Genomic DNA, 25,255 nt, shown 5'->3' on the forward strand with positions numbered 1-25,255 from the left:
GGGAGGTGATCCTTCCCCTCTGCTCAGCCCTGGTGAGACCACCCCTGGAGTGCTGGGTCCAGTCCTGGGCTCCCCAGTATGAGACAGCCATGGTCATACTGGAGAGAGTGCAGTGCAGGGCCACCACAAAGGTGATGGAGGGACTGGAGCACCTCCCCTGTGAGGAGAGGCTGAGAGAGCTGGGGTTTTTCAGCCTTGGGAAGAGGAGACTCGGGGGGGTCTCATCAATGTCCATAAATACCTGAGGGGAGGGTGCATAGAAGACAGAACTAGGCTCTTTTCAGTGGTGCCCAGTGCCAGGACAAGAGGCAGTGTCCCTCTTAACAGCAGGCAACACTTCTGTGCTGTTTGGGTGTTGAGGCATGGGCACAGGCTGCCCATAGAGTTGTGGTGTATCCTCCCTGGAAATCTTCAAAAGCCTTTCGGGCATCCTGCTCTAGATGGTCTTGCTTGGGCAGAGAGCTGGACCAGGTGTCCTCCAGAGGTCCCTTCTGACCTCAGACATTTGGTTTCTGTGATTCACTGAGCTCTTAGTTGTCACTTTTGCTCAGAGAGCTGAGTTTCCTTCTTCTTAGCTTGAGTCTTGCCTACGGCAGGTCTTCCAGAGACTGCTGAAAACCATTACAAGTCACTCCTCTGGGCACCAAGACACCTGAGGGTAAGGTCAGGACATACCTGGGCCAAGCTTAGGCAATCTTGCATCATCCCACTTAGAAGGGCCTGTGTCAACTCCTTGTCCATTGGGACTGTGATATATGCCAATCTAATCTTATCAGTGTATCTAAGGCTAATGTAATTGGCTAATATTGTTCAATCCTCCCTGAGAAAATAAACAGCTACAAGAGACCTCCACTGTTTTTAGTCAGGTAATGACACACAAAATGTCTGCTCTTACTATGCTAGTACAAAGAAGTGTCCTTATCCATCTGACTTCGCATACTTTTATGTTATAGTGCAGCAAGAGGCTCCCAAGCTTTATAAACATGACTTAAATATTTAAAACCTTGGACTTAAGATTTAAATGTAAGGTTTCAACAGGCCGGTGTTCATGGCAAATCAACAAATAAAAACCACAACACAGCCTTTTGTTGGTCATATGTGGAACTGACCCTTTCGGAGAGGAAGATTTTCTTTGTTAAACCACTACAGTGAGACAAAGCATTTGTCAGAAACACTTCAGGAGATGGTGACAAGTCAGCCAGGATGGGGACTGCAGGAGAAAGAGCGCTCCAATTGTCCTCACAACCCTGGGGAAGGCAAGACTTTAAAAAACAAACCTCCAAACAATCAAAAACTGAAATAGGAATTTCACAGCAAAGAGCTGTGAAGTTACCCACAAGCTGCAAGAGGCAAAAAAATAAATAAATTGATAATTAGTTTTAGTTTAAAGTGCTTTGCTCTGTGGATTGAATGTGGTAACTCAGCCACCTTGTTTCTGATCTTCAGACTAATGCTCAGTTTTGTTTTAGCAAAATATTTTCTGTTGCATTTTAAGGTCTGGGCTTTTGTTGGGATGCAACAGTGCCTGTGATCATTGGTTGACTGCTGCTGTAGACTGAGGCTCTCCAAGTTCTTCTCTGCTCCAGCAGGTTTGTGACCAGGGTCTCAGGGGGAGCTCTGTGCTCAGACTCATGGGTTTCCCCAGAGCATTCTCCATTAAATGCAAACTTCCCTCTGCAGCAGCTACTGAGATCTGTCCATCCTGGAGAAGGCCAGGTTCTCCTTCAGGAGGCAATGTACACCACTCACTGAGCCCTGATCTCCAAATCTGCAGGATTTAGTCCTATTTGGTCCATTCTGAGCAGCAACGTGAACCTTCCCTCATGCCTGGTTTCTGCACGGAACCAGGAGTAGAGTTTGTATAACTCTAAGTGGAGAGACTCTGATTGCTCTGTGGATCTGAAAATGTCTTCTCTGGGGTGAGGCCTAGTGTGCAAACCCCACGCAGCACCTGAGCCTATGAAGCAACCAGCCTGTTGCAAAAACCGGATGGGGGGCAGGAATGAGAAAGCAGACAGCAACAACCTCAGCAATCTCCCACTTCTAAACTAATTAATGATGAAAACCAAGTAAATATGTTAAAAACATGTTAATGAAAACACAAGACTAGAACAAAAGTCAAAGCTTGGAATTACCGGGACTCCTTCTGTTGCCTTCAATGGATTACCATCCCACTGACAGAGTACTCCGAATTGCAGCCAGAGCCAAGCAACACTTAAACAGGAGAAAGCTAAAGCTTTTTCTACTCTGCTTCTAGTCTTGCAGATTTAAAATCACGAAAAGATGACATGGGCAGAGTAGAATCCTTCAACTGCCAGCACTGAAACCCTTCAGAAGGGTGCAGACAGGGGTAGTTCTTTGAACTGCTCAGAAAACCCAAGGTCTTTTCCTGGGAGCAGGATCTCTCTCCTTTTCCTCTTGTAACACACAGGAAATACTCTGACGGCTTTACTAAATGCTAATTTTGATAAGTGAAAAGAACAATATATTTTAAGACAGTCATCATGACCAGCTAACTTGTGAACTTTTGAAACAAATCTGATTTTATGCATTACACAGTTTATATGCATGCATCTTTTTTTTTTTTTTTCTAATGATAAATGAAAAAAGACAGTTTTGGAATTTTTCATATTCAACAGAAAACAATACTATGGGCTTTATCATCTTTTGCCCACTGGAAAATCTCAGAAATCTTTACTGATTTCTTAGATAATAATCTTTACTGAATTATACTTTTGATAGAGCTGTTGCTTTTGTTATGTCTACTCTAGTAAGCAGAAATGGGCATAAGGAGATGCTCAGACATCTAAGTCATTGAATTTAGTGAAAAATGACTGAGTTTAAAAAAAAAATAAAAAACAAAACAAAACAAAACCACTTCAATGGATTCTCTACCATTTGTGTTATTATGTGCTGTAACATTGTTGTAACCTGTGGTAACTACAGTTGTTGAGATAAAGTATTCTACAAAACTGCTCTTCAAACTCTCCTCATCTTTCCCTGGCTAATTTGGAGATGAATCTTTAAAGATCTTTTATAGCAAGGATACTAAGTAATACAGAGGGGAAAGTTTGCTAACTGTTAGGAAAATGCACCCTAAAATCACGTTTCTGAGTGTGATGCCACCTGTTCCCCCTCCCCTCTCTCTCACACAGAGACAAACCCTAGCATATGACCCTTCTGCTATTTTGCATCGACTTGAATTTTCTCTGCACATCCAGTGGATTAGTGCAACAGCAGATCTGGGCACGGGTTGAGTTCTCCTTACTCTGGAGTCCTCCCTGCTCTGCTGTGTCTCTCTTTTAAAAGTCTGGTCATGCTTTTGACATATTCTCTGGTTTGTTAACTGTGACATTCAGCACAATCCACATGCTCTCCCTGCTATTTGCAAGACTTGCCCCACTACTCTGATCATTTTATGAAGAAGTGGAAGTGAAGTCTCCATCTGGATGGCTGGGAATGGGAAAAAAAATAGGCTCATATTTCAGCTTCAAGATGAGCTATACTTAAAAACCCAAGCAAATTCCTTCCTTCCCTAACACAGAAACAGGCTCAAGTTACATATTAATCACACGAACATAGATGTTGTTACAGAACACAGAGATGTGTCCAAGTGTGCTTGTTACTAATATTCCCAGGGCAGTTGCTAAGAAGAGATAAAGCAGAACACATGGATGTGCATATACACACCCCCCTTTGTTTTTTCTTAGAAAGAAAAGGTTACAACTGTACAAAAAGTAATTAACTACCTAAATGTTTAAAATCTTAACTGAGATCTCAGCTATGGGGAACGTATCTGTCTCCCAGGTAAGAATTAATTATTTATGTAATAGTCATTAAAGATGTTGAGAGCTAATCACGGTGGAACAGAATGGGACCAGAACTGTTTGTGTCTACTATTTCAATCTAGATTTGCAAAAAGCAATGTGAGCTTTAGTGACCTTTCCAAATACTCATTTCAGTGATAACATTCTGAAATAATTTCCTTAGAGCAAAGAACAAAAATGGAACAAATACTGATGTTAGTCTGTGCATTAACTCATTAACTTTTCCTAATGGCTCCAGTTACATAGCATATACTCCAGTTCAATGCTTTTTGGGAAGTTAAGTCTCATCTTGCTACCTTGTCCTTTCAAAATCAACTGAGTAACCTTGCTAATGGTGTTTCTGAAGCAAGTAGTGATCTTTTCACTTAGTGGCTGGTGGCACAGCACCTTTCTTTACCCAAATCAAATCCAAAGATGGAAGAATTAAGTTTTGGTGGTGAGATCAGAAATCTCTCTCTGATTTTAAACAGCTGCATGCTATAGGTTGCATGACAGTGGCCAGGATTGTCTAAGCTAGGTTACAATTTCAGTACAATAATCTTACCACTCTGAGACATTGAATAACCTAGTGTACTTTTATTAAGTAAATGGAAGCAGAGGTTAATGAACATTTATTGGACCAACTTAACACCTTGAAATAACAGGCATCAGTCAGACTGAGGCAGCATACTGATAAGATCAAATTTTCTTTACAAATCTATGAGCCCCTGTACAAAAAATAAAGTATAAAAGGGGCAAACAGAAATAATTGTTTTATCCCAAACCTAGGGCTGCTTCTGAGGTCATGTTCAGCACAAATTTAGAGCGGTCCAAGAGGTGCTCTGAATTATGCAGTGATATATACAGTACGAGGAGGACCCTTTCTCCAGTTGGAGATTGAATAAGGAAATTGTAACATTAGTTCTGCACCTGCATGAGGTTTCCTCCTGCAAGCAAAACTTCCAGCTGCATTTATGGCAGCCCTTTGCCCTCTACGTACCATACAAATAACACAGATGCACCAGCAGGGTTTGGGCAGGAGGCTGGGGAGGATTGGACAGATGGAGGCATTTTGGGCTTACTCTATGCTCTCTGTAACTGTGTTGAAACTGGTTCATGGAGTTCAGGGTGCTGCGTGGTTTGGCTGTGTGGGAAGCCTAGGTGGATTTTAAGTCAATCTTTTGCTACCTAAGGTTCCTACAAGGAAAACAGCCTATGGTGAAGAGGAAGCAGGATGGTTTGCTAATGGATGGATGTGCTTTACAGTATTTGTCTCTTGATAAAATGCTATGCGGTGAGAATAAAAGACCCAAAGCTTTCCAAGGTAGTCTTTTTACTGTGTAATATTAACTGAATGGTGGCTTCACTTAAAATAAGAAAAGCATTAGTTATATTAAATCACTACTTATTGTCGTCTACGTAAGGCAGAAGCAGCCTCATGGGCTTATCAGTTTTCTTTCCTTACAGGCTGGATATACAGAATTTTCAAGGAATTCATAGTAAGAGTCAAAAGCGTGTCATCAAAACATGGCAGACTATACCCTAATTATCAAAATTATTTTACGTGTTTATTGTCATCAACATTTGAGATGAAGAATGTGTCACTGAAATCAGATACCAGAGATGCTTACCAGAGAAGAAGTTTGCATTTCTAACACCAGAAACACTCCACTGCGTGATTTTCAGTAGGTCTTCTCTTTGTGCTTTACTGGGAAAAGAGGTAGTTTTGAGAGTGAATGAAGCTGTCACCTGGGTGAACTTGGTGAGTATGCAATACTACCAATACTGCCATTGCAACAGTTGATCTACACAAACACCTGCTAGGATGCCATCCAGAACTAAAAATGACATAACACAAATACTTGAAAAATTACCTCTTATGCACTATATAGTACCCAGCTTGTACCCATGCCCTTTTAAAAGGGCTAAATTCAGAACAGATGAGCAGCTGCTATCAATGTGATCTGTTCCTTCTTGTTTGCTGATTTCCTTGCACTGGGCCTGCACAGATTGTTCCTCATTAGCTTGTTACTAGTACTCCACATGCTATAGGCTCAAGGGACGTGGTTACGGTACCCGTTTTGGGACTTGGGTGTGGAACTGTGAATCCAGCTGTGGCATAAATGAGCTCTGTGTTAGGGTAAAGCTATGGATGCGGTTCCCAGCTGTCCTGCACACTGTGAGCTTTGCTGTGAGGGCTGCACAAAAGAAGCACGTTGCTTGGTTTGGCTGGAGCTAGGCTTTGCCTAATCTTTCCAAGAATAGAGATTTGACCACCTGAACTGCAGTACGAGTAGGCAGGAGAAAATTAACAGCTTATGAACCTGATTATTATTGCCCCTATTTTAAAGTGAGAACATTTACTGTTTACACGTGCAGTGGTCCCCCACACCTGAAACAGCCTACAGATCAATTACAGCTGATAGCTCAACCTCTCCAATAAATAAATCCCTTGAGAACACTGTAATTTTAACTTAAATGCTAAACTTCATACTACACCATAGTACAGCCCACAGAGCTTTTAACACAAATTGTTGTAAGGAACATTGTATTTCTGACACCTAAAAAACAAGTGGTAATGCTTCTTTCTGTTAAGCGCTTTCAGGAAAAAAACGTAAACCATCTGGTCCAGTAAGGGCATGGTAAGAAGGGTAACAAAACAAAGTTAGCACATTTAATTAATTTTTCTTACTTGGCACTGCACTGATTCTAAGCTGTCCCTGTGCTCCTGCACCAGGGCCTTCACTTAACAGACTTCAAGAAACCTTTTCTTGCTGCAAGAGTCACTGATTTGTTCTTGGAACTCCCTGCGATGAAATGAAGGACCCAAAAGCATTCAGTTGTTGAACACATAAAAGGAAGTATATTTAAAATAAAAAAAATTGGTCAGACTGTAGAGTCAATTACCATTTTAAAGGAATTTACAGGGATGTTGTAGATGAGTCTTTTGGAATAGTCAGTTTATCGCAATGCCTAAACTGGTTTCTTCATTGCACAGTATTTTCTTTTTAAAATGTGTGCATTTTTAAACAATTACATACATATTAAAAATCAGCATTTCTTTGCTTAAACTTAATTAAAACGTTAATACTCTCAGACAACACAGATCTGAAATGGTGAAACCAGTAATTGCCCCCTCCCACCTTACAACAAATTAAATTGAGACAAAATTACAAACACATTTCACTACATGATTATTATTAATAAAAATCAGTTTTTTTCTTTTTTATAAAGTTGCCCAAAATGCAAGGGATGTGCATAGGTTTACAACTTAGTCAGAATAATATTTTACTTTATTCCCTTGGGTACGTTTTCCCATGAACGGAATGTACTTTGCTGTAGATTACAGTTTTTTTCAACACAGATACACCAACGGCATGAACGCTTGCGACTGTCCACATGCATTAAGAGTCAAGACCCAATTTCAAATTTCTAAAAGTTTTACAGAGTTCTTCAAAGAGACAGTATCACATTATCTGGATGTTACACAAAAGTACTTGAAAATACTATCCTAAAAAAAAAGCGAAGAAAGGCCTTTAAAATTTATGAATTTGTTTCGTAACCACTAGACTAATTATTTCAAATAAATAAAGGAAAGCAAAGTATTCCAATCCATAAAATCAGACTCTAAAAAGAATGTAGTGTTCCACCCCCAAGTTAAGGTAACAGAATCATATTATTATTACTATTAAAATAGATTATAGAAAGCAGCATCTATTTTGTGCAGTTTTTAGGGGCCCTTGAAATAAAAAGCTATGATTTCAAAAAATATAACATTCCAAAGGACTGAATAATACATATATTTAAAGATACACTTTATTAAAGTTTAGGAGAAATGATTAAAAAAAGATACTGTCTCTTTAAATTAGTGTTTAATTTTTTTTTTTCCCTCCTCCTATCTATTAGGACATGACAATAATTATAAATTTAGGTCACACTACATCTAGGTAGTCTCTAGGGGGCCAAGACCTGTTGACACAAGGTCGGTAACGTAGAGGTTTTCCATGTATGAGGTGGTTCCCAGTAATGACAGGCTTTTTCAATTCTCTCATGAGCGGCCTAATAGACCCAGGAGACCGGCACCCACTGCGACGCTGTGCAGACGAGCTCAATGGCTTCCTCCAGGTGCCTGATTGTTTCATCAATTTCGTTGTTGATAATTGTTAGGTCAAAGTAGTGTGCATACGTTCTCTGCAAGATTTCAGACTCCTTTTGCAGGCGCTGAAGAGATTCATCCTATTCGGTGATCAGAAAAGGAAACAGGAGAGCTAAGTCAGATCCTTTCCTATTCTTGTACAATACCTTTCTAGCTATTGCTTACAGGGAAGAAAACAGGCAAAAAAGCAGTAGGTTGGCATGGGTGGTTTAGAACCCATACCTAATTCTTTGAAAATTACAAGGAAGAAATTGTATGTTTTCTGTCTTAAAGTTGACATTCAAACACCAGTTATTTTTTGACGTTACTTGACACGAAACACATACTTAGACTTAAAAAGGCAAGGCGGAGGATGAAAGCTTATAAAAGCAGCACAGACATGGAGCAAAAGAGACCACATATGAGTAAAACATATGAAGCGCACAAATACGAGCTACTTGGCCTACGTCCAGGTAAGAACACAAGAAACAGAATAGGGTGTATTGTCAAGTATCAGCTGTTCCCAGTTTTGGTAATGTTTTACTGTTCAACACCAGTCTTCTGGGTTTACTTCCTTTAACCATCGCTTACTGATGAGGAAGTTCTCACTCCGCGTTGCACCGCAGTTCCCATTTCAGAGTACATCACTTCTAGCATCTCTCAGTGTGCTGTGCTGAAGACCCAATCCCGCGGTCTGAGCTTGAGAAGGGTCAGCTACTGAGGGCTTGGTACTACAGCTTTGTGTCCATTCCTTACAGGATCCCGTTTTGGGGGTGTACTGCCTAATTCTCTGTAGCTTGTGATGCTACTGCAGTGGGCTTTGTCAGTGGGACTTGTGTTTCTGAGAGAGAGAGAGCTTGCAGAAGGCTTGTCTCTATGGTCCTGGAGTAGTTGTGAGTTACAAGCCTGAATTTCCTTCCTGCAAATTCCCTTAGAAATTCAAAGAATCATTTTGTGTTTTCAGGAACTTTGAAATAGCCACAGTGATCAGTTCCTTCCCTCTCTGTGTGTTTGGGGTGGATATAGGGCTAAATAGGAGTTGGACTTCAAGATCCTTATGGGTCCCTTCCAACCCAGGATATTCTATGATTCTAAATCACATATGAACCAGCAGAGACTCCTGCTGCTCTAGTATCTATAGGGTCATCCTCCTTGTTCACACAGTTGTAGGCTGTAGGAAGTACAGAAACAGCTCCTATAGCTGGTTTTACAAGAAATTATTTTGGGAACAGAATTATTTCTGTCTAATAAGAGATCTTCCTCCCACCCCCTTCCTCCTCATTTATTTATTTATTTATTTTCCCCCCCAAGTGTTCTGTTTAGACTTCCGAAGCACTTCTAGCTGCAGTGACACGCCGATGTGAAATGGTGGCTTTCAGGTCCTCTGGAGGGAATAACCTGTGCTGAGGCAGTTCTCCTTCCCTACAGCCATGAAACCAACCGCTTCCGGAGGAGACGTTCTCAACCCAAGTTACAGTTCTGCTTCTTCCTGGAGCTGCAGCCCCAGATGGGGAGGGAATGAGACCTCCACTTGATAATCACTGAAAATCTCATTCAAGGTCAGACAAATGCTTCTCCCGTGCACCTTTGCATAGGGCATGCTGCTTTTATGGACCAACACATGTCTACAGCGATGCCTGGCACTTCTGTAGAATAGCATGTGAAAAAATTAATTTACTCCAATGTCAAACTGATCAACACAGATAAACACTAATATTTTTGTGGAACACTTCATATGGCCCAGTGTCTTTAAGCCAAAAACCTAGCTAAATAGTTATCTGTCAAACTTTCAGAGATTTTGAAAGAAGACATCAGTTTACGTCAGCTGAGGATCTAATCTTTTCTGTTTAAATTAAACTATCATACTTGTCAAGTAGACATCCTACCTGTCAAGCAGAATATTTTCAATGCTTTAATCTGATCTAATTAAGATCAATTTTATATTTAAGGCCAGTCTTAGCAAAATCATACTGTATCTTTAGATGAGTTTTAACCTCATGGCACAAGACTAATGCTAGCTGAAAAATACACACAAAACCTTAAAGCTGTTAATTCACATGTAGCTTTTTAACTGTTATTCAGGTCTCACATCAGTGTCATCTTTGCCATGTATGAGGGTGAACTTTTCTCATTGAAGTGTCTATTTTACTGTGACTGACAGAATAAAAATCTGAAAAACGTACAGCTCATCTTAAAAAAAAAAAAAACACCACAAACGGGTAGATAAAGAAGAATGAATGAAAAAACCCTTCCAAATATTAATATTTACCTTGTACACACATACATCACAAAACCAAGAGTTTTAAAAACACATTAGATTTTAATATTTTTCTGACTTAGCTTCTCCTAGGTCTAACTCTACTGGAACTGAAGTGGGTTCTGTTTGGGAATATCTGAACATCCTAGACCACTGGAAATGTAAGATGCTACTTCTTTCATACACTTTCAGGGGCAGTAAAAGGTTGGGATAGGCCATTGCAGCAACTTTCAGATAGATGCAAAGTTTCTCAAATTTGTGAGAAAAAGACAGGTTACAGTTCTTGTTCTTTGTTTTAAACTGAGGCCAAATGTTACCTGTGTTTGTGATAAAGTATCTGTTGGTACATTCAATACCGTGTCAGAGTTGGCTAGGTGTTTCTTGTGTGTCTGTATTAAAGGCCAAAATTTGTCTTTGAAACTAACACTTCCTCAGCATTTTGCTGTAAGTTCTTCTCAATTTCCTTAAAATTTCTTAATTAAATCTTGAACAGTGAAGATTGCAGAATATTCTCAAGAAGAATATTCTCCAGCAGCTGTGTTCTCAATAGTGTCAAGAAATAAGATATTTATCCATGTGTTCTAATAGCTGAAGACAGACAAATGCATGACTTCATTCATTTCATATTTGGGAGCAAAACATGTCTCTTCTTCTTCCTCAGCTCTCATGTAACAGGTATTCTATGTAGGTCTAGTTGCAGTGTGTCCATTATGTGGAACAGACTTCTCTTTCCTATACTAGCATTCATAGTCTCTTTTTCTAATCTTATTTCAATCTCCACCAAACCTGAGATGGAAAGGAGTGAAAAACACCTTTCATCCATGAAATCTCTCCCACATGCATAATGGCCACCGCTGATGTCTTCAGTCTCTTTCATCTCTGAGATCTCTGAGGGCTTTTTTTTTTTTCCTTAAAGTACATAGGCCAATAGCTGCCACTTGTGACAGTCAAAGCACAGACTAACAAATTACTAGTATTTCTTTTTGAGGCTACGAACAACTTAAAAAGATACCAATCAGGCCTTTGCCAATTTTGTTCCAAGAGGAAAAAAAAATCTCAATTTAAACAGCTGATGGACTGCAAGCATCTTAAGAAAAATTCCTTTTAGTCTTTCCCTGTATAAAAGGAGGAAACATAGCTATAAGGGAGAAAGAAGTTACACATTGCTCAGTGAAGATTTAGATCTACAAAATAGCGCCTGTCAACACCTCTTTGCTGCTGAATGGGCAATGGGAGATAGAAAACACCCACAGGAGAGAGGAACTATTCCACTGTTCCCTGATATGCACTTTCCTCTCTCTGTGTTACCATACTAATAACCTGATTTAAGTTTTCTTAGGGATGAGACAGCAGGGTACACTCTTGGAGATTTCCTATATGTTTTAAATTGGTTTTGTGCTTTGTAGAACTGGTCATAGTGCACTGCTATATATTAAGTCAGGAAGTATAACATTTTGTCTCCTACCTTACTGTGTGATCCTTGTTCCTCTTCACTGTTTTTTTACTATGAAGTTCACAGGTACAGCTTTGAGTGGAAATTTTACTCTCTAGTTTCTTTTTACTAGCAAATAATCCTTACTTGTATCATAGCACCGATATCTAAAGCCTTTATTATATTAAATTTTTATTCCAGTGACAAAAAGTAATGTTGAATGGGAACAAGCAGATCTACATTCTAAAACTACTAAAATAACCAGAACTACCTTTTTCAGCCCCTAGCTGGTACTTACAGGCAATTTTCTGCACCATTTTGGCAGCTATATACAATTAGTACGAGTGCAGGAAAATGAAAAGAAAAGCAAAGATGAAATTCAAGAAAGCATAAGGGAAAAAAAGGACAGTCAATTACAAAAGTGTTCTCAAAAGACGTATGTAAAATAAACAAAGCAGGATACGATGATAGACAGGGACAATCATTATGCATATGAAGCTTTCAAAAAGTAAGAACGAATGGGGAAATACGAAACACATACTTTAGAAATCTTGTTTGCTGCCTTACAGGCTGGTAATACACAGACATAACTTGCATATCTCTCTTCACGCAGCAGAGTAAATTTTGGAAAATATGACTGTATTCGGGTAAGTTCTGTTGCTGCTACTACGATTTCCTGCCTCTCTTTAAGTTTAATTGGTTCATTAATTAGGTTGTTTTTTCAAGTGTGGCCCCAGTTCACCAGCTCTGAACTGAGTGCCTGAGTGAATCCCTATGTACAGAAACACTTTGGTCACAAGAACTTAAAATAAAGACAGTCTTACAGTATGAATCCAAATATTTAGAATGTAGTATCTTGCTTCTATTAATATTTATTTGCCATGAACACATATTTCCCCACCACTACTATAAAAGGTGCATTTCTATCCTCTTCCCAGTATACCATGGAAAACCTCTTCTCCCTCATTAACTCTCCCAAATTTCTCTGTATTGTACCTTATAGCTAGTGGATGAAAATCTATGTACCACTGGCAAATCAGCAAGGCCAAGGACAACAATTTGAGAACTGAAACATAGGTACAAAGCAACAAAACCAGGTAATTACATAATTTTACAGAATACCTGGTCTCCTTGGCATTGCTGTAAGTGCAATGATTATCTGACACATCTTAAGAACTTTTTTTTTCTTTTTACATGATGCTATGCCATTTGCTTGCACAAAGACAAATTCAGTGTAGAATATACATTTTTAATGTTTTTGCAAGATCCTACTGATTTATACCATACGCCAACACCAGCAGTTAGACAAGCTAACTTCACCAGTGTTGCTGATTTTGACATCCTGAGACGGTTTATTCACTTGTGGCACTGATCAGTTATAGTATGGGTCCTTAAGACGCTGTAAAATGACAAAACTTACTGCTGCAGAAGTGAAAAGATGGGAGGGGGAAGAAGGATCTCTTCTTGGCTATATGGTTTCACTGTTTGTTCTGGTATTGGCCATTGTCAGAGCCTTTGTGAGCTGCTTGAAAACTGACAAAAATCCAATGTAGAGCTACAGTAGCTCACTGAAGGGTCTGGTAAGTGCCACGGCCCATGCATGGGCAGTACACGTCCAGAAGCAAGCTAGAGAGAACAGCAACAGTGAACTAGGAGAACACCTCAGCTGCCAGTAAAACTGCAGCTTGAGGCTGGTATTTTTCACTCTGCTTACAATTTTAATAATCATTCAGGGTATGTGCACTTAAATACGTTTGTCTTGTTCCTTATTTTCTTGCAAGCCTCTGCAGCGATGTCGTAGTTTCTTATCTATGCTACTATAATTAAATTTCTATAGAAACATACCAGCTGTAGAGACAGGGCTTCTGACTTTATTTTTGCATAAGGAAGGCACATTTAGGAGACTTGGAACAGATTTATGGTCAAATCCAATTAATTAAATACCTTAGTGTTAGGGTTTAAAAAATGCTGAGCAGATAAAGTGTTTGTATAAATAGTATTTGTCCTGTTGTGAGCTAAATGCAGATTTGCTTGATAGCCTCTGAAATGAGTAGCACCTTGCAGAGTGGCAACTCTATGAAGTAGGAAATTCAGGGTGTGGATCTGCATGAATACTCAACTTAATTCCACAAGCAATTACCCCTTTGGTCAAAGCTTATGTCCAATTCTTAGAGATTTTTTTTTTTTAAATTAATAAGCCTATTTCTGATATATATTTGTGCATAACAAATACTACAGGACAAAGGTGGGATCACAGTGCAGTTACGCATACCCATTTCTTCAGTCGGGCCATCTGTAGTCTATCTAGTGCTATAACTCAGAATTGAGTAATTTTGCTAACTGAGAAATTTGTGCTAATGATTAGTCAAGGATTTGGAAATGTATCTGTGAGGTAGGGCAGGGAACTAAATAAAAATGCATACTTTTAGAATATGTCATGTGGGTCCTTTAACTTTAGTCAACTCAATAATGCTTCTATCCAACTGTCCTTTTGATTCTCTGCTTACAGACAAGTAAATGCTAGACTCTTATCTGCATCTCTGAATCCCATCCTTAATTTTGCCTCTCATAAGACATTAGATTGTAATATGGCATACCTCATTAATGCCTGGGGTAATCGTAGGTGCAGCAATAAAAACAACAAAAGGAGCAAACTCTGCAGTTCTCAGGACCTTCAATGCCTAGGTTAAACAAATAAAAATAAAGTCAGATACATTAGAAGAATCCCCCACCAATCAACGTGAAAAACGTTTAGTCACATAAGCAGAAAATAGGAAATTATGACTTATAATTGCTGGCATTTATTTTTCATTAATCTCGAGTCAAGACCTTAGTAATGTACACACTTATTGTTTCATTTTGAATGTTTTGATACTCAAACTGTACATTTATCACTAAGTAAAGTGATTTTTTGAGACAATAAAATCTTCTGGATTTTCAGAGAGGTTCTTCACATAGTTTCAAGGAGTGCAGAACTGTATTTACATTTTAAGCTGGATATTTAAGACCAGGTTAAAAAAACACAACAGTGATGCCATAAAAAGGTAAAAAAAACAAACTGTATTTTAGAATAAATAATAAGTAGAATATCATTCTTAGTCTGACTTGTTATACAAACCAACACTTTTTCTCATTTTCTGAATCAAATGAAAATGTGAGACAAGATGTTTTAGTAGCAATAATAGCAAGTATAGCATTAATGCAGTAAATGCAGCACTGTGCCCTTGAACTGAATCTATGCAAAAGATGAGTGTTCTTACTAGAAAACTGGACTTCATCATCATCTACTGTGTGACACACACAGCTGCCATAAGTGAAGTTTTGTTTCAGATCCAAGCTATCAACTGAAGTGTAGGATAGTAAGTAAACATACCTCAGCTCAACTCAAATATGTGGACAAGAAAGTAAGACTACTAAGGGTTGTTTTTTTCTTTTTTCTTCCTTAAAAGCAATCCATCCCTTTTTGCAACCTAAATAGGTTTTAATCTCTGCTCCTTGAAACCCATCTGTATGTATATAATATATGTCAAGCTCTTCTAAACAAAAGAGAAACCCCATATTGTCAAACTCAAGGAGACTCACAAAACTAGTAAGAAGTGGTGTAAGATAGCTAACTGATAATAGGTTCATAGACAGGCTGTCCTAAAAGAGCTGAGATAGATGCATGAGGAAGCTGGTTAAGAAAGAGGCTGGCTAAACACATGCTGGAGGATGTGCAGGACAGGCAGCTGTTACCAAATGTAAATACACTCTAATCAATATTAAAATGGCTTCTGAGAATTTTAATGCTTCTGACCAAACCGAGTTTAAAAGTTTTCTCAAGAGAGCTTACTTTTAACAGCTGCTTCATTTGAACTGGCTATAAATGCTGCTTTCTCCCAGAGCAGTTAAATGTGAGATTTTATTTTCAGAACAGTACTATAGCTGTGCCAAATTTAGTCAGGTATCTTATTTCTATTATGAAGTTCTTAAAAAAATGAATTTTTTGAATCAAAGAAGAATGTAGCATTCAAATTTAAATACTTAACACCGATCACAATTTAATTTCTTCCTCCCATTTCCTTCAATCTGCTAGAATAATATAAACATCAAACCTGTCCATATTCATGTAGTTCCCCTTAACAAAATATATAAACACGTTCCTATGAACTGAAAGTCATGACTACATAGATGTTTCAAGGGAAATGTGCCAGAATTTTCCACTGAAGATTTTATATAATGAATGAACAAACTATTCTCGTTTCTTGAGAGCCTAATTTTTTATCCTGCCCTCTTCTACAAAGTATAATACCGTAACACAGAAAGGAGTTCATAAAGTAATGACACTGATCTAGTCATTGTGTAAACAGGATCGGTACCTGTAACTGACCACAAATGTTCCTGACATGGCTAGACAGTGGTATTGGAATTGAGTTAGTTAAGATCGAGACTGCTCTCCAAAACAGCATCAGAGAGAAATTTCAGAACATACTGAAACAAATTGTCATTGATTGTTTTGTTTTTTTGACTGTATTGATTGTTTGCAGATGACACCAAGCTGAGTGGTGCAGTTGATACACTAGAAGGAAGGGATGCCACCCAAAGCAACCTGGACAAGTTTGAGAAGTGGACCCATGTGAACTGAATGAGACTCAACAAGTCCAAATGCAAGGTGCTGCACCTGGGCCAGGGCGATCCTGGACACGAGTACAGACTGGGAGAAATCACTGAGAGCAGCCCTGCAGAGAAGGACTTGGGGGTTCTGGTGGATGAAAAGCTTGATATGAGCCATCAGTGTGCACTTGCAGCCCAGAAGGCCAACTGCATCCTGGGCTGCACCAACAGAGGGGTGGCCCTCAGGTCAAGGGTGGTGATTGTCCCCTTCTGCTCTGCCCTTTTGAGACTCCACCTGGAGTGCTGCATCGAGGTCTGGGGCCCCCAGCACCAGGAGGACGTTGATCTGTTAGAGTGGGACCAGAGGAGAGCCACAAAGGCTGGAGCACCTCTCCTGTGAAGAAAGGTGGAGAGAGCTGAGAATGTTCAACCTAAAGAAGAGAAGGCTTCAGGGAGATCTTATTGCAACTTTTCAGTACTTAAAGGATGATTATAAAAAGATGGTGAACAACTTCTTGCTCAATCAGATAATGACAGGATAAGGGGAATGGTTTTAAATTAGAAGAAGGGAGTTTTAGATTAGAGGTTAGGAGGAAATTCTTCACTGTGAGGGTGGTGAGGCATTGGGACAGGTTGCCCAGAGAGGCTGTGGATGCCCCATCCCTGGAGGTGTTCAAGGCTAGGTTGAATGAGGCCCTGGGCAACCTAGTGGGTGGCATCCCTTCCCATGCTAAGGGGTTGGAACAAGATGGTCTTTAAAGTCCTTTCCAACCTGAGCCATCCTATGATTCCCTAGTATGGTAATGAAAATCAATTGTTTTGATACATTTCACTGGACGTGAGGCTAAAATATTACAAATTTACACAGTAAACAGATTTTCACACTATAGTGGTTGCATACCACTATGAACAAACTAAGAATTAGATTCTGCAGTATGTTCTTCTAACCAAATGATTAGCAAAAATCTACTTCATAGATTGATACTTTGACGTTCCAGGGACTTCTGTCTGTACATATTACTGTATGCACTGCTTTACAATATTGATAAAAGTATCTGCCAATACTGTTGAAGGATTTGTGATGAGTCCCATTTTCATATAAGTTACCTGAGGTTCTACATCAAGTATTGCAATTAGTCCCTGCTCATGGATCTTTCGTATTGTTTCCAGTTTTGTCCCATACATTGCATCCTCATGGCTGCCATATTCCAAATATTCATTGTTTGATATATCCTGCATCATTTGGTCATGCGATACAAAGTAGTAATTTTTTCCATTTTCTTCATCTTTCTTTGGAGGTCGGGTTGTGTCTGAAAATTAAAAAAAAATATTTTTAATGCAAAAGAAATACTAGGCTTACATAGAACATTTTGATTGCAATTTAACAGATTATCATTTGGTGATTAAGCATTGATAAACCACATAGAACAATGAAGTGTGAGCTGGGGGGATGCAGGATGATACTGGGGGACATGTTTGGAAAAGCAGGAGATTAAAGGATGTAGAAAAGACAAAAAACAAAAAGTTAGAGGAAGAACAGAAGGGCATAATTAACCTATACTATAGACTCTAAGACTCTAAGACTCTAAGACTATAAGACTCTATCAGCTGCTTTTAAGAGCAATACCTTTGCTGCAGAAAAAGCAAACAGTATCCTGGGCTGCAATAGGCAAAGTACTGCCAGGAGAGGGAAGGAAGTGATCCTTCCCCTCTAACTGAGCGCTGGCAAGGCCAAACCTGGAGTGCTGGGTCCAGTTCTGGGCTCCCCAGTACAAGACAGGCATGGCCATACTGGAGAGAGTCCAGTGAAGGGGCACTAAGGAACTGAATCATCTCTTCTGTAAGGTAAGGCTGAAAGACCTGGGCTTGTTCAGCCTGGAGAAGAGAAGGCTTGGGAGTTCTCATCAGTGAGCTCAGATATCAAAGGGGAAGGTGTAAAAAGACAGAGCCAGCCTCTTTCCAGTGGTGCACAGTGACAGAACAAGAGGCAATGGGCATAAACTGGAACACAAGAGGGCTCTGTCTGAACATCACGAAGCACTTCTTTACTGTGTGGGTGACAAGAGTAGTGGCACAGGTTGCCTAAAGTGGTTGTGGAGTCTCTCTCCTTGGAGATCCTTCAAAAGCCACATGGACATGGTTTTGGGCAGCCTCCCTGGGCTGTCCCTGCTTGATCAGAGGGTTGGAGCAGGTGACCTCCAGATATAGAGACCTCAAACATTCTGTGATTGCGTAGGCCATCTGCTCCTCTTTTCCCCACAGGCACACTTACAGGCATTTGCCTCTCCTAATATTCTCTGACAAAGTGATTTCCTTTCATATTTTTCCACTGTCACATTTATGCTGGTGACACCGCATTTGAAACACCACATCTCTTCACAATCTAATCTCATATGACTCAACAGCCTTATCATAATTTCAGCCAACGTGTTAAAAAATTGAACTAATGTTCCATTATTGAATACGTCTATTACTATTTTATGGATTAGATAGCAATGTTAGTGTAATTGAAGATAAAATTTCTATAGAAACATTAGTATTATAGATCACAGTTATTTTAAGGAATTCAAGAACAATGGATTATAGAAAACCTATAATATCACTTTAATACTCAATGCTGTCATAGGTCTACTGGAATTACTGTACTCTCCTAAATTTCCCCCCAAATACTCTTCTTTTGTAAAAACATTTCTGTATTTTTTTTTTTCACTTATGTGGTTTTCTTCTTCTGAATGTGAATTCTTAAGTCTTAAAAGTAGGTGAGAGCCTGACTGCTTGTGGTCAAGAGACAAAAGCTGCAAATGTATTGCTTCTGCAAACCTATGTGGTAAGAAACCTGGCCTACTAATCCATTTAATTAACTACCACTGTGTGTGACATAACCTTTTGACCTTTAAGATCAAGTTTTCAGTAGCTAGATCATAAAGCATGACACGAAACTCTACACCCAACTTGAAGCCTGTCTTAGAAGCTACCTATGCTCACCATGATTTTTTTTGAAAGAATAGAGAAAATGAAGTAAAAATTCATCTCTGAGAGTTTGAGAGAATAATTCCAATTACCTAGAGTCAGCTGAAATATAGGTCAGGTTTCCCTAATACTTAAAGAATGTGGTACATTTCACATGATTTATTTCAGATACCTAAAATAAGGGATTACCTTAGGTCCCTAAACACCAGAATAAAATACTATATTAAATGTCCTAAATCTGCCTTAAATTAGATACATCTATATAGTCTGATCAGATATGACACATGAGTTAATGGAGATCCCTGTTCCTCTGGAGTAGGGCTGCAGGTTAAACGATGTCTAAAACACGTATCTAAACATAATACTGATGCTTAAGCACCTAAAATGCATCCTGAGTCCTGGTCTAGCCTTTTCAGTTTTCTTATATAATCAGGGATGCAATTTACATGCTTCCACAAAGCAGGAACCTCATGCAAACAATCTAAGGTATGGTCTTCATGGTATAGGAAAGAAAATAACTAGTTCAGCTTCTACCTTGCCAGGGCAATACACTTATTACTTTAGTTCTTTGTAATGGAGAATATATCTCCTGGGTTCTTACAGTTCCTATGGTTTCTGAAGTCAGCCTGAAACAGACTGGACAGATTTAGCTGATGGGTGGTTTTGTTTCAGAATGCCTATGCTTGAGGAAAAAAGGTGCATCTCCAACAAACCATGCAGTAGGATATGCAGTTCCTGCCATGGTACTGGTGGACATTGCTGTTAAGGGAAAACATCCCTATTGTCTCTTGGCAACAACCCGTTTGGTGAGCTAATTACATTTTATTTTTCTTACTGTCATCTCTGGAAATTTCAGAATTATTTTAATATACTACCAGTCCTCAAGGCTAGCCTGTGAAAAGTAATTAAAGATAGATAAGGTAGACACTAAAAATTTCCTCTAAATCTAGTTTATTTTTCTTCTCATGGGAATTATACAGTTTTTAATCTCATGGTTATTTCAGCCTTAAATAAGCTGTTAATGTAAAATTAGCACAGAAAAATGTAAAATGTTTTAGTCTTCCTTCTAAGTTAGCAAATGTTCTGGGTAGAGAAAAGTAGACTTAAGTGTTATGAATGCTAAGAAACATTCAGTGTAGAAGTGGTATTACTTACTACCTCTCCCCCTGACAAAACAAAACAAGAAAAATATCCAATCTTATCACAGTTCATCCATCTTTAACAGAAGATTAATCTCAGTAGAAATGAACATATGTATGATGTACTACAATGGGTACATGACAAGGACGCTACGTATAATTTTTGCATAACATTGAACATTGCTACTTACGAGGAATGGGGTAAGCAAATCTGTCCGGGTGTTTTGTGATGAGTGTGTTTTTTATGTGTCGTCTTCCAACACCATGTGCACCTAATCCACAACACAAAAATTAATTATACATTTTCTACCATAACGGGTTCAAAACTATGCTGTTATATTCAGAATAATTCAAAATTACCTAGTAAGACTAGTGTTTTCCTTTTGAATGCTGGCAGTTTTACTACTTCTTCATATGTGACGAGATCTAATTGATCAAACACTAAAACAGAAAAGAGACCCCCAGAGGGATAAGAAAAAAAGGCATATTAAGGGTGATAACTAATTGTGCTACAAATGATCATTTTAGCAAGTGTTAGATTTACAATACAAAGTAATGTGTTATGGAAAATAAAACAATTTCATTACGCAATTTTAAGAAAAGTGTTCATTAAAAAAACTGTTAAAAAGCAATAACACAGCTACTGAAATGCTCAGCAAAATTTGCATGTCCTTTCATGCAGTATTCAGCAGACCACAAAAATCAGCTAAAATGGCATGCCATTCATGTTTGCATTCCTAAGAAATAGCAATACTAAAGAAAAATCTGTAGACAGTGACCAACATGAATAACAATATGAGAACATCTATTTACACTAAGGATAGGGATATTTTCATAATCATGTTTAACAAGAACTTTGAGAAATGCATAGAAAATACAGTTAATTCTTTGTGGTATTTCTTCAAAACAGCGACCACATTAATTGTAATTAGAGTTCTCTTTAAACAGACGTGCTAGTTAAACTGACATGCTTTTAAAACTTGTGACAGAATGAAAAATCTTAACAAAAAGTGATGGCATTACATAAAAGAACCTCCACCATATTTAGGGAAAAATTGTAAAAGTATTATTTCAGAAAAAAATTCAACTGCAGTGAATGAATTTCATCTGCCTATCAATCTATTGTCAATTGCCAAGGTTTATAATGATTGACAAATCAAGTTTTGTTCATTAAAAACAACTTCTTACTCTGCTCAATAACACAACATTTGTGCCTATTTTTGAAGAATTCTAATGAATAAACCAGGAGACAGCTAAGTGTATTTATAAAGATTACAGCAATGAGCAACTGTGAACAGAATAACTACCAAGAGTCTTCAGTTCTGTATTTGTGCATGCTGTGAAAAGAAGGGAGGAGAGACTGCATCTGAGCTATGACATTTGTGAGTGCTTCCAAGTCCTAAGGTGGTGTATTCACCCGAACAATATCCTGTCCGTCTTTTAAGGAAGAATCTAGATATATGGAATATCTCTTCACTCCCTGTCCCAAACCCCTTAGGTAAGAAGGCAAGGGCAGGGGCTTTAGTTCGCTTGCTCCAGAAGTTGCCAACCACCAAGAGCAGGTGACATTCAGACTTGGGCCTACCAAAAAGCACATGCTCTTTGTACTAAAGTCCCAGTCAAAGCAGCAAAGGGTTTACTTAATATATTTCTTGTTATAGGGCAGATTTTAAAATTCAATGGCAGTGTTTTTACCCCATAGAAAAAGTACAACTAATTTAATTTGGTCAAACTACAAATTAGTCAACTGACCTACTCAACTTTTTAAGGCCTATGAAAAGATTTGGATTTGAAAACTTCCTAAGTCCATTTAAAGCATTTTGAATTTTATCATGAAGAAAAATCTCTTTCAACCTTTCCCCAAATATTACAGGGTAATACAAGCAAGAAGTTAGTAATATTCTTTTCCACAATCCTACAAACACGTAATTCTTCATTTTTACAACTTTGCATAATTTAAATGAACTATTATTTCATTTCATAGCAGGAATATCTAAAGATCTACAACATGTTAAACAGTTTTACCATTCTAACCATTGTAGTATTACCACTCTGAAGATGTACCGGGGAAAATATCTTTCCCCATTAAAAATAAGAATAAAAAAAAAAAGTCCTTTATTTTCTTCTTGAACAAAACCACATTATGTTAGATACATACACAATGGGAGTGACCAACAAAAATGATACATATTAATGCCTTCATCACAAATTAGTAGCATGGAGAAGATATGTCTCAGTCTACATGGAATTACCTAATGATTGTAGGGTTTTCAAACACAAAAGGGTAATGATTATTTTTTAAATATACACAAGATATGAGGAATACAGGACACATTTAAAGACTGAACTTTTAATGCTTCTGTGTTACTAGCTAATAAAGAAAAGGAGTTCTTGAAAGGAAACAGTAAGAAGCAAATAAAGAGGCATTGTCACTTGACAGGTTACTTACATGCACAGAGGCCATTGGGAGTAAGACAGCATGAAAAATGTACAGGGGTCATTGAGATATGGCTTGTAATATATTAGTAAAATAAAAAGTATATGCACAAAATAAACTTTACCATGCAATAGTCTAAACACAAGGCAAATAAATCACATTAAGAAATGATAAACATAGTTTATAAAAGCTTGGCAATTTTCTACATTATGCATAATATGAAGCACAGTTCTAGTGTTCTGAAGAGTGTTCTCTTATGGAGTCCTGCATCAAAATTTCAGTAAAACAAATTAAAAAAAAAAAAAGTTATCACTGCAGCATATCTCTAGAGCATTTATATACATGTCAGTGAACCTAATACTCAAAAAAACTTTTTTTTCCTGTGGGCTTTAGTTTCAAATAGACTTCACTATGATAAGATGTATGACTGTGAAGATGTCTCTTGAAGGACAAAATATTTTAATATGAAGTACGGAGGAAAGAAAAGTGTGATGGCCAATTTTTCTTGCAAAGGAGAATATCTTTGCTTTTATTTATAAAAAGTAATGGAAATATTCTCCTTTTGACTTCATAAACTATGTCTGATTGGCAGAATAATCAAATTTCTAGTTCCAGTAATATCCCAACATACTACAACAAAATCTTAGCTCTCCTAAGTTATTAGCTAGACCCATGCACTGATCTTAGTTGACTCTGAATTGCTTTAGTAGCTCATTTCCCAGCAACCCTGTTCAGTCTGTTCCCTGAGATAGAAGTAATAGAAAAGTCCAAATAGATTGCATAGTGCTAAATGATTTAACTTTATACTAAACTATAAGAGAAATAAACTCTACTTTCTTCTACGAGCCAGATTATGACATCTGGATCAGACTTCTCACTTCCAAATTCATTATACTTATTTTGGATAGAACAGATGTTTTTAATTCTGAGACAGACACACTAGAAACCTGCAAAAAGCAGTGTTGTAATATTCCTGATTAACAACACCATTCGTTATACAGTATTTTATAGAAGGAAAATTCAGTACTATCTTAGTTAAACTTAACAAATACATAATAGCATCACAGCATTTCAGCGAACCTCTTAATATCCTACATTTTTCTTCATTCCCTGGACTATTACTGGCATCACCTTTATTACCTGAAGGACACCATGATCAATACACATTTCTGAGAGAAATACTGATTCCAGTTTGTGCTTTTGTTAAATGTTTGACTTCTTAGGGGGAAGGGGAAGTGTCAGATTATATTTTGAAAAGAATAATTTTATATGTTAATATTTCTAATTTTTGGTAAACCTTGTACTTTGATGACAAATGTCTACAAGTATTGGCAGTGGCAAGCACTAAGGCGGTCAAATCGTGCAACCAAAGTGCTGTCAACCTTCTCCAAAATGTCCCCCCTAAATCAAGACGGGGAAGTTTAGGTTACCTTTCTTTGACAGGGATTTGATTGATACAAGGTATTCAGGAGCAAAACTAGCTCATTGCATTGTCTGCTTCTTCCCTGACCATCCTCCTTCCTTTCCTTATTCCTCTGTAGTGTGCCATGCTTAGTCACACTGACATTATTAACTATGTAGTTGCGCTGTGAACCATACGAAGAAATTTATCTGTCCTGAAGAAAAAAAGTGTTTTTTGTTGGGTTGTTCTTCAGTTAGTCCTGTTGACAGCACAGCCATGCAAAGTTATACTGGCGCAACTGAAGGGAGTAGCATGCTGTGAAAATGTATGCTGGGCGCAATTAGTAATACTTTAAAGCCGATATTCTCAAAAAGTTCAGGTGGCAAAATCTAGTTTATTCTCAACAGTTTTTATTAAGGTCATAATTAGTAAAATGTGGTTTAGTGTTACTGCAGTGAAGTGGAAGCATTAGAACAATTGAATGGCAAACCAGCAAAAGAAAGGAAACAAGTTAAAGCTTTCATTTAGAGAAAATACAATACAATACAGGTTTCTGGCTAACAAGTAACTTTGTATTTAACTGTGAACATCTTAAATATGGCTGTGAGTTAAGGAGTACAAATGATAATTACTGTTCCTTGACTTTCTTAGACTTTATTTTCAAATGGCTTTTAACTTAACGCAGGTTCTGTAGTACTGATGTATTATGAACTGTGATACTCCACAAAGATTGTACAGATAAAGAGAAATGCAAAATATAGACTTGTATTACTTTCAAAACAAATCAGTTTTTCATCAGTCTAGATAGAAATCCAAATCTCAGGATTCAGGCAGAAATCACTGCAAAGAGAAAAACTTCCACAGTTTGTTCAGTTTGGTAGCTGTAAAATAACAGGCTGACTACACTGTGGTTCCTATTACGATTGCAGCTATAAAGATTTTTTTTTTTTAAAGGCACCTTCATCATGTTTTTACATATATAATCTATAACCGTAGACACATACTAACAAGAATGCTACTGAACAGTCTTCTGCATTGGACAGTCCAGTACCAGACTGTAAAATTGATATCCTGTTGGTTTCTA

At 38.0% G+C, this 25,255-nt stretch overlaps 1 protein-coding gene across 4 annotated transcripts in view; it reads right to left on the minus strand.

Moving 5' to 3' along the window:
* Positions 1 to 6,646: 6,646 nt before the first annotated feature.
* The window catches only part of CASK (calcium/calmodulin dependent serine protein kinase), a 214,316-nt gene continuing 195,707 nt past the window's right edge, over positions 6,647 to 25,255 (minus strand). For all 4 annotated transcript variants that reach the window (XM_082779340.1, XM_082779339.1, XM_082779342.1 and 1 more), the window contains 5 exons: positions 20,693 to 20,773; positions 20,524 to 20,604; positions 17,331 to 17,533; positions 14,228 to 14,311; positions 6,647 to 8,042 (listed from right to left, as the gene is read on the minus strand). In XM_082779340.1, coding sequence (XP_082635466.1) covers positions 7,866 to 8,042; positions 14,228 to 14,311; positions 17,331 to 17,533; positions 20,524 to 20,604; positions 20,693 to 20,773 — 626 coding nt within the window. In that variant the 3' untranslated portion in view covers positions 6,647 to 7,865. The remainder of the gene's footprint in view (positions 8,043 to 14,227; positions 14,312 to 17,330; positions 17,534 to 20,523; positions 20,605 to 20,692; positions 20,774 to 25,255) is intronic.

Source organism: Aythya marila, assembly GCF_965140915.1.
Source record: "Aythya marila genome assembly, chromosome: 1".
Lineage (NCBI taxonomy): Eukaryota > Metazoa > Chordata > Aves > Anseriformes > Anatidae > Aythya > Aythya marila.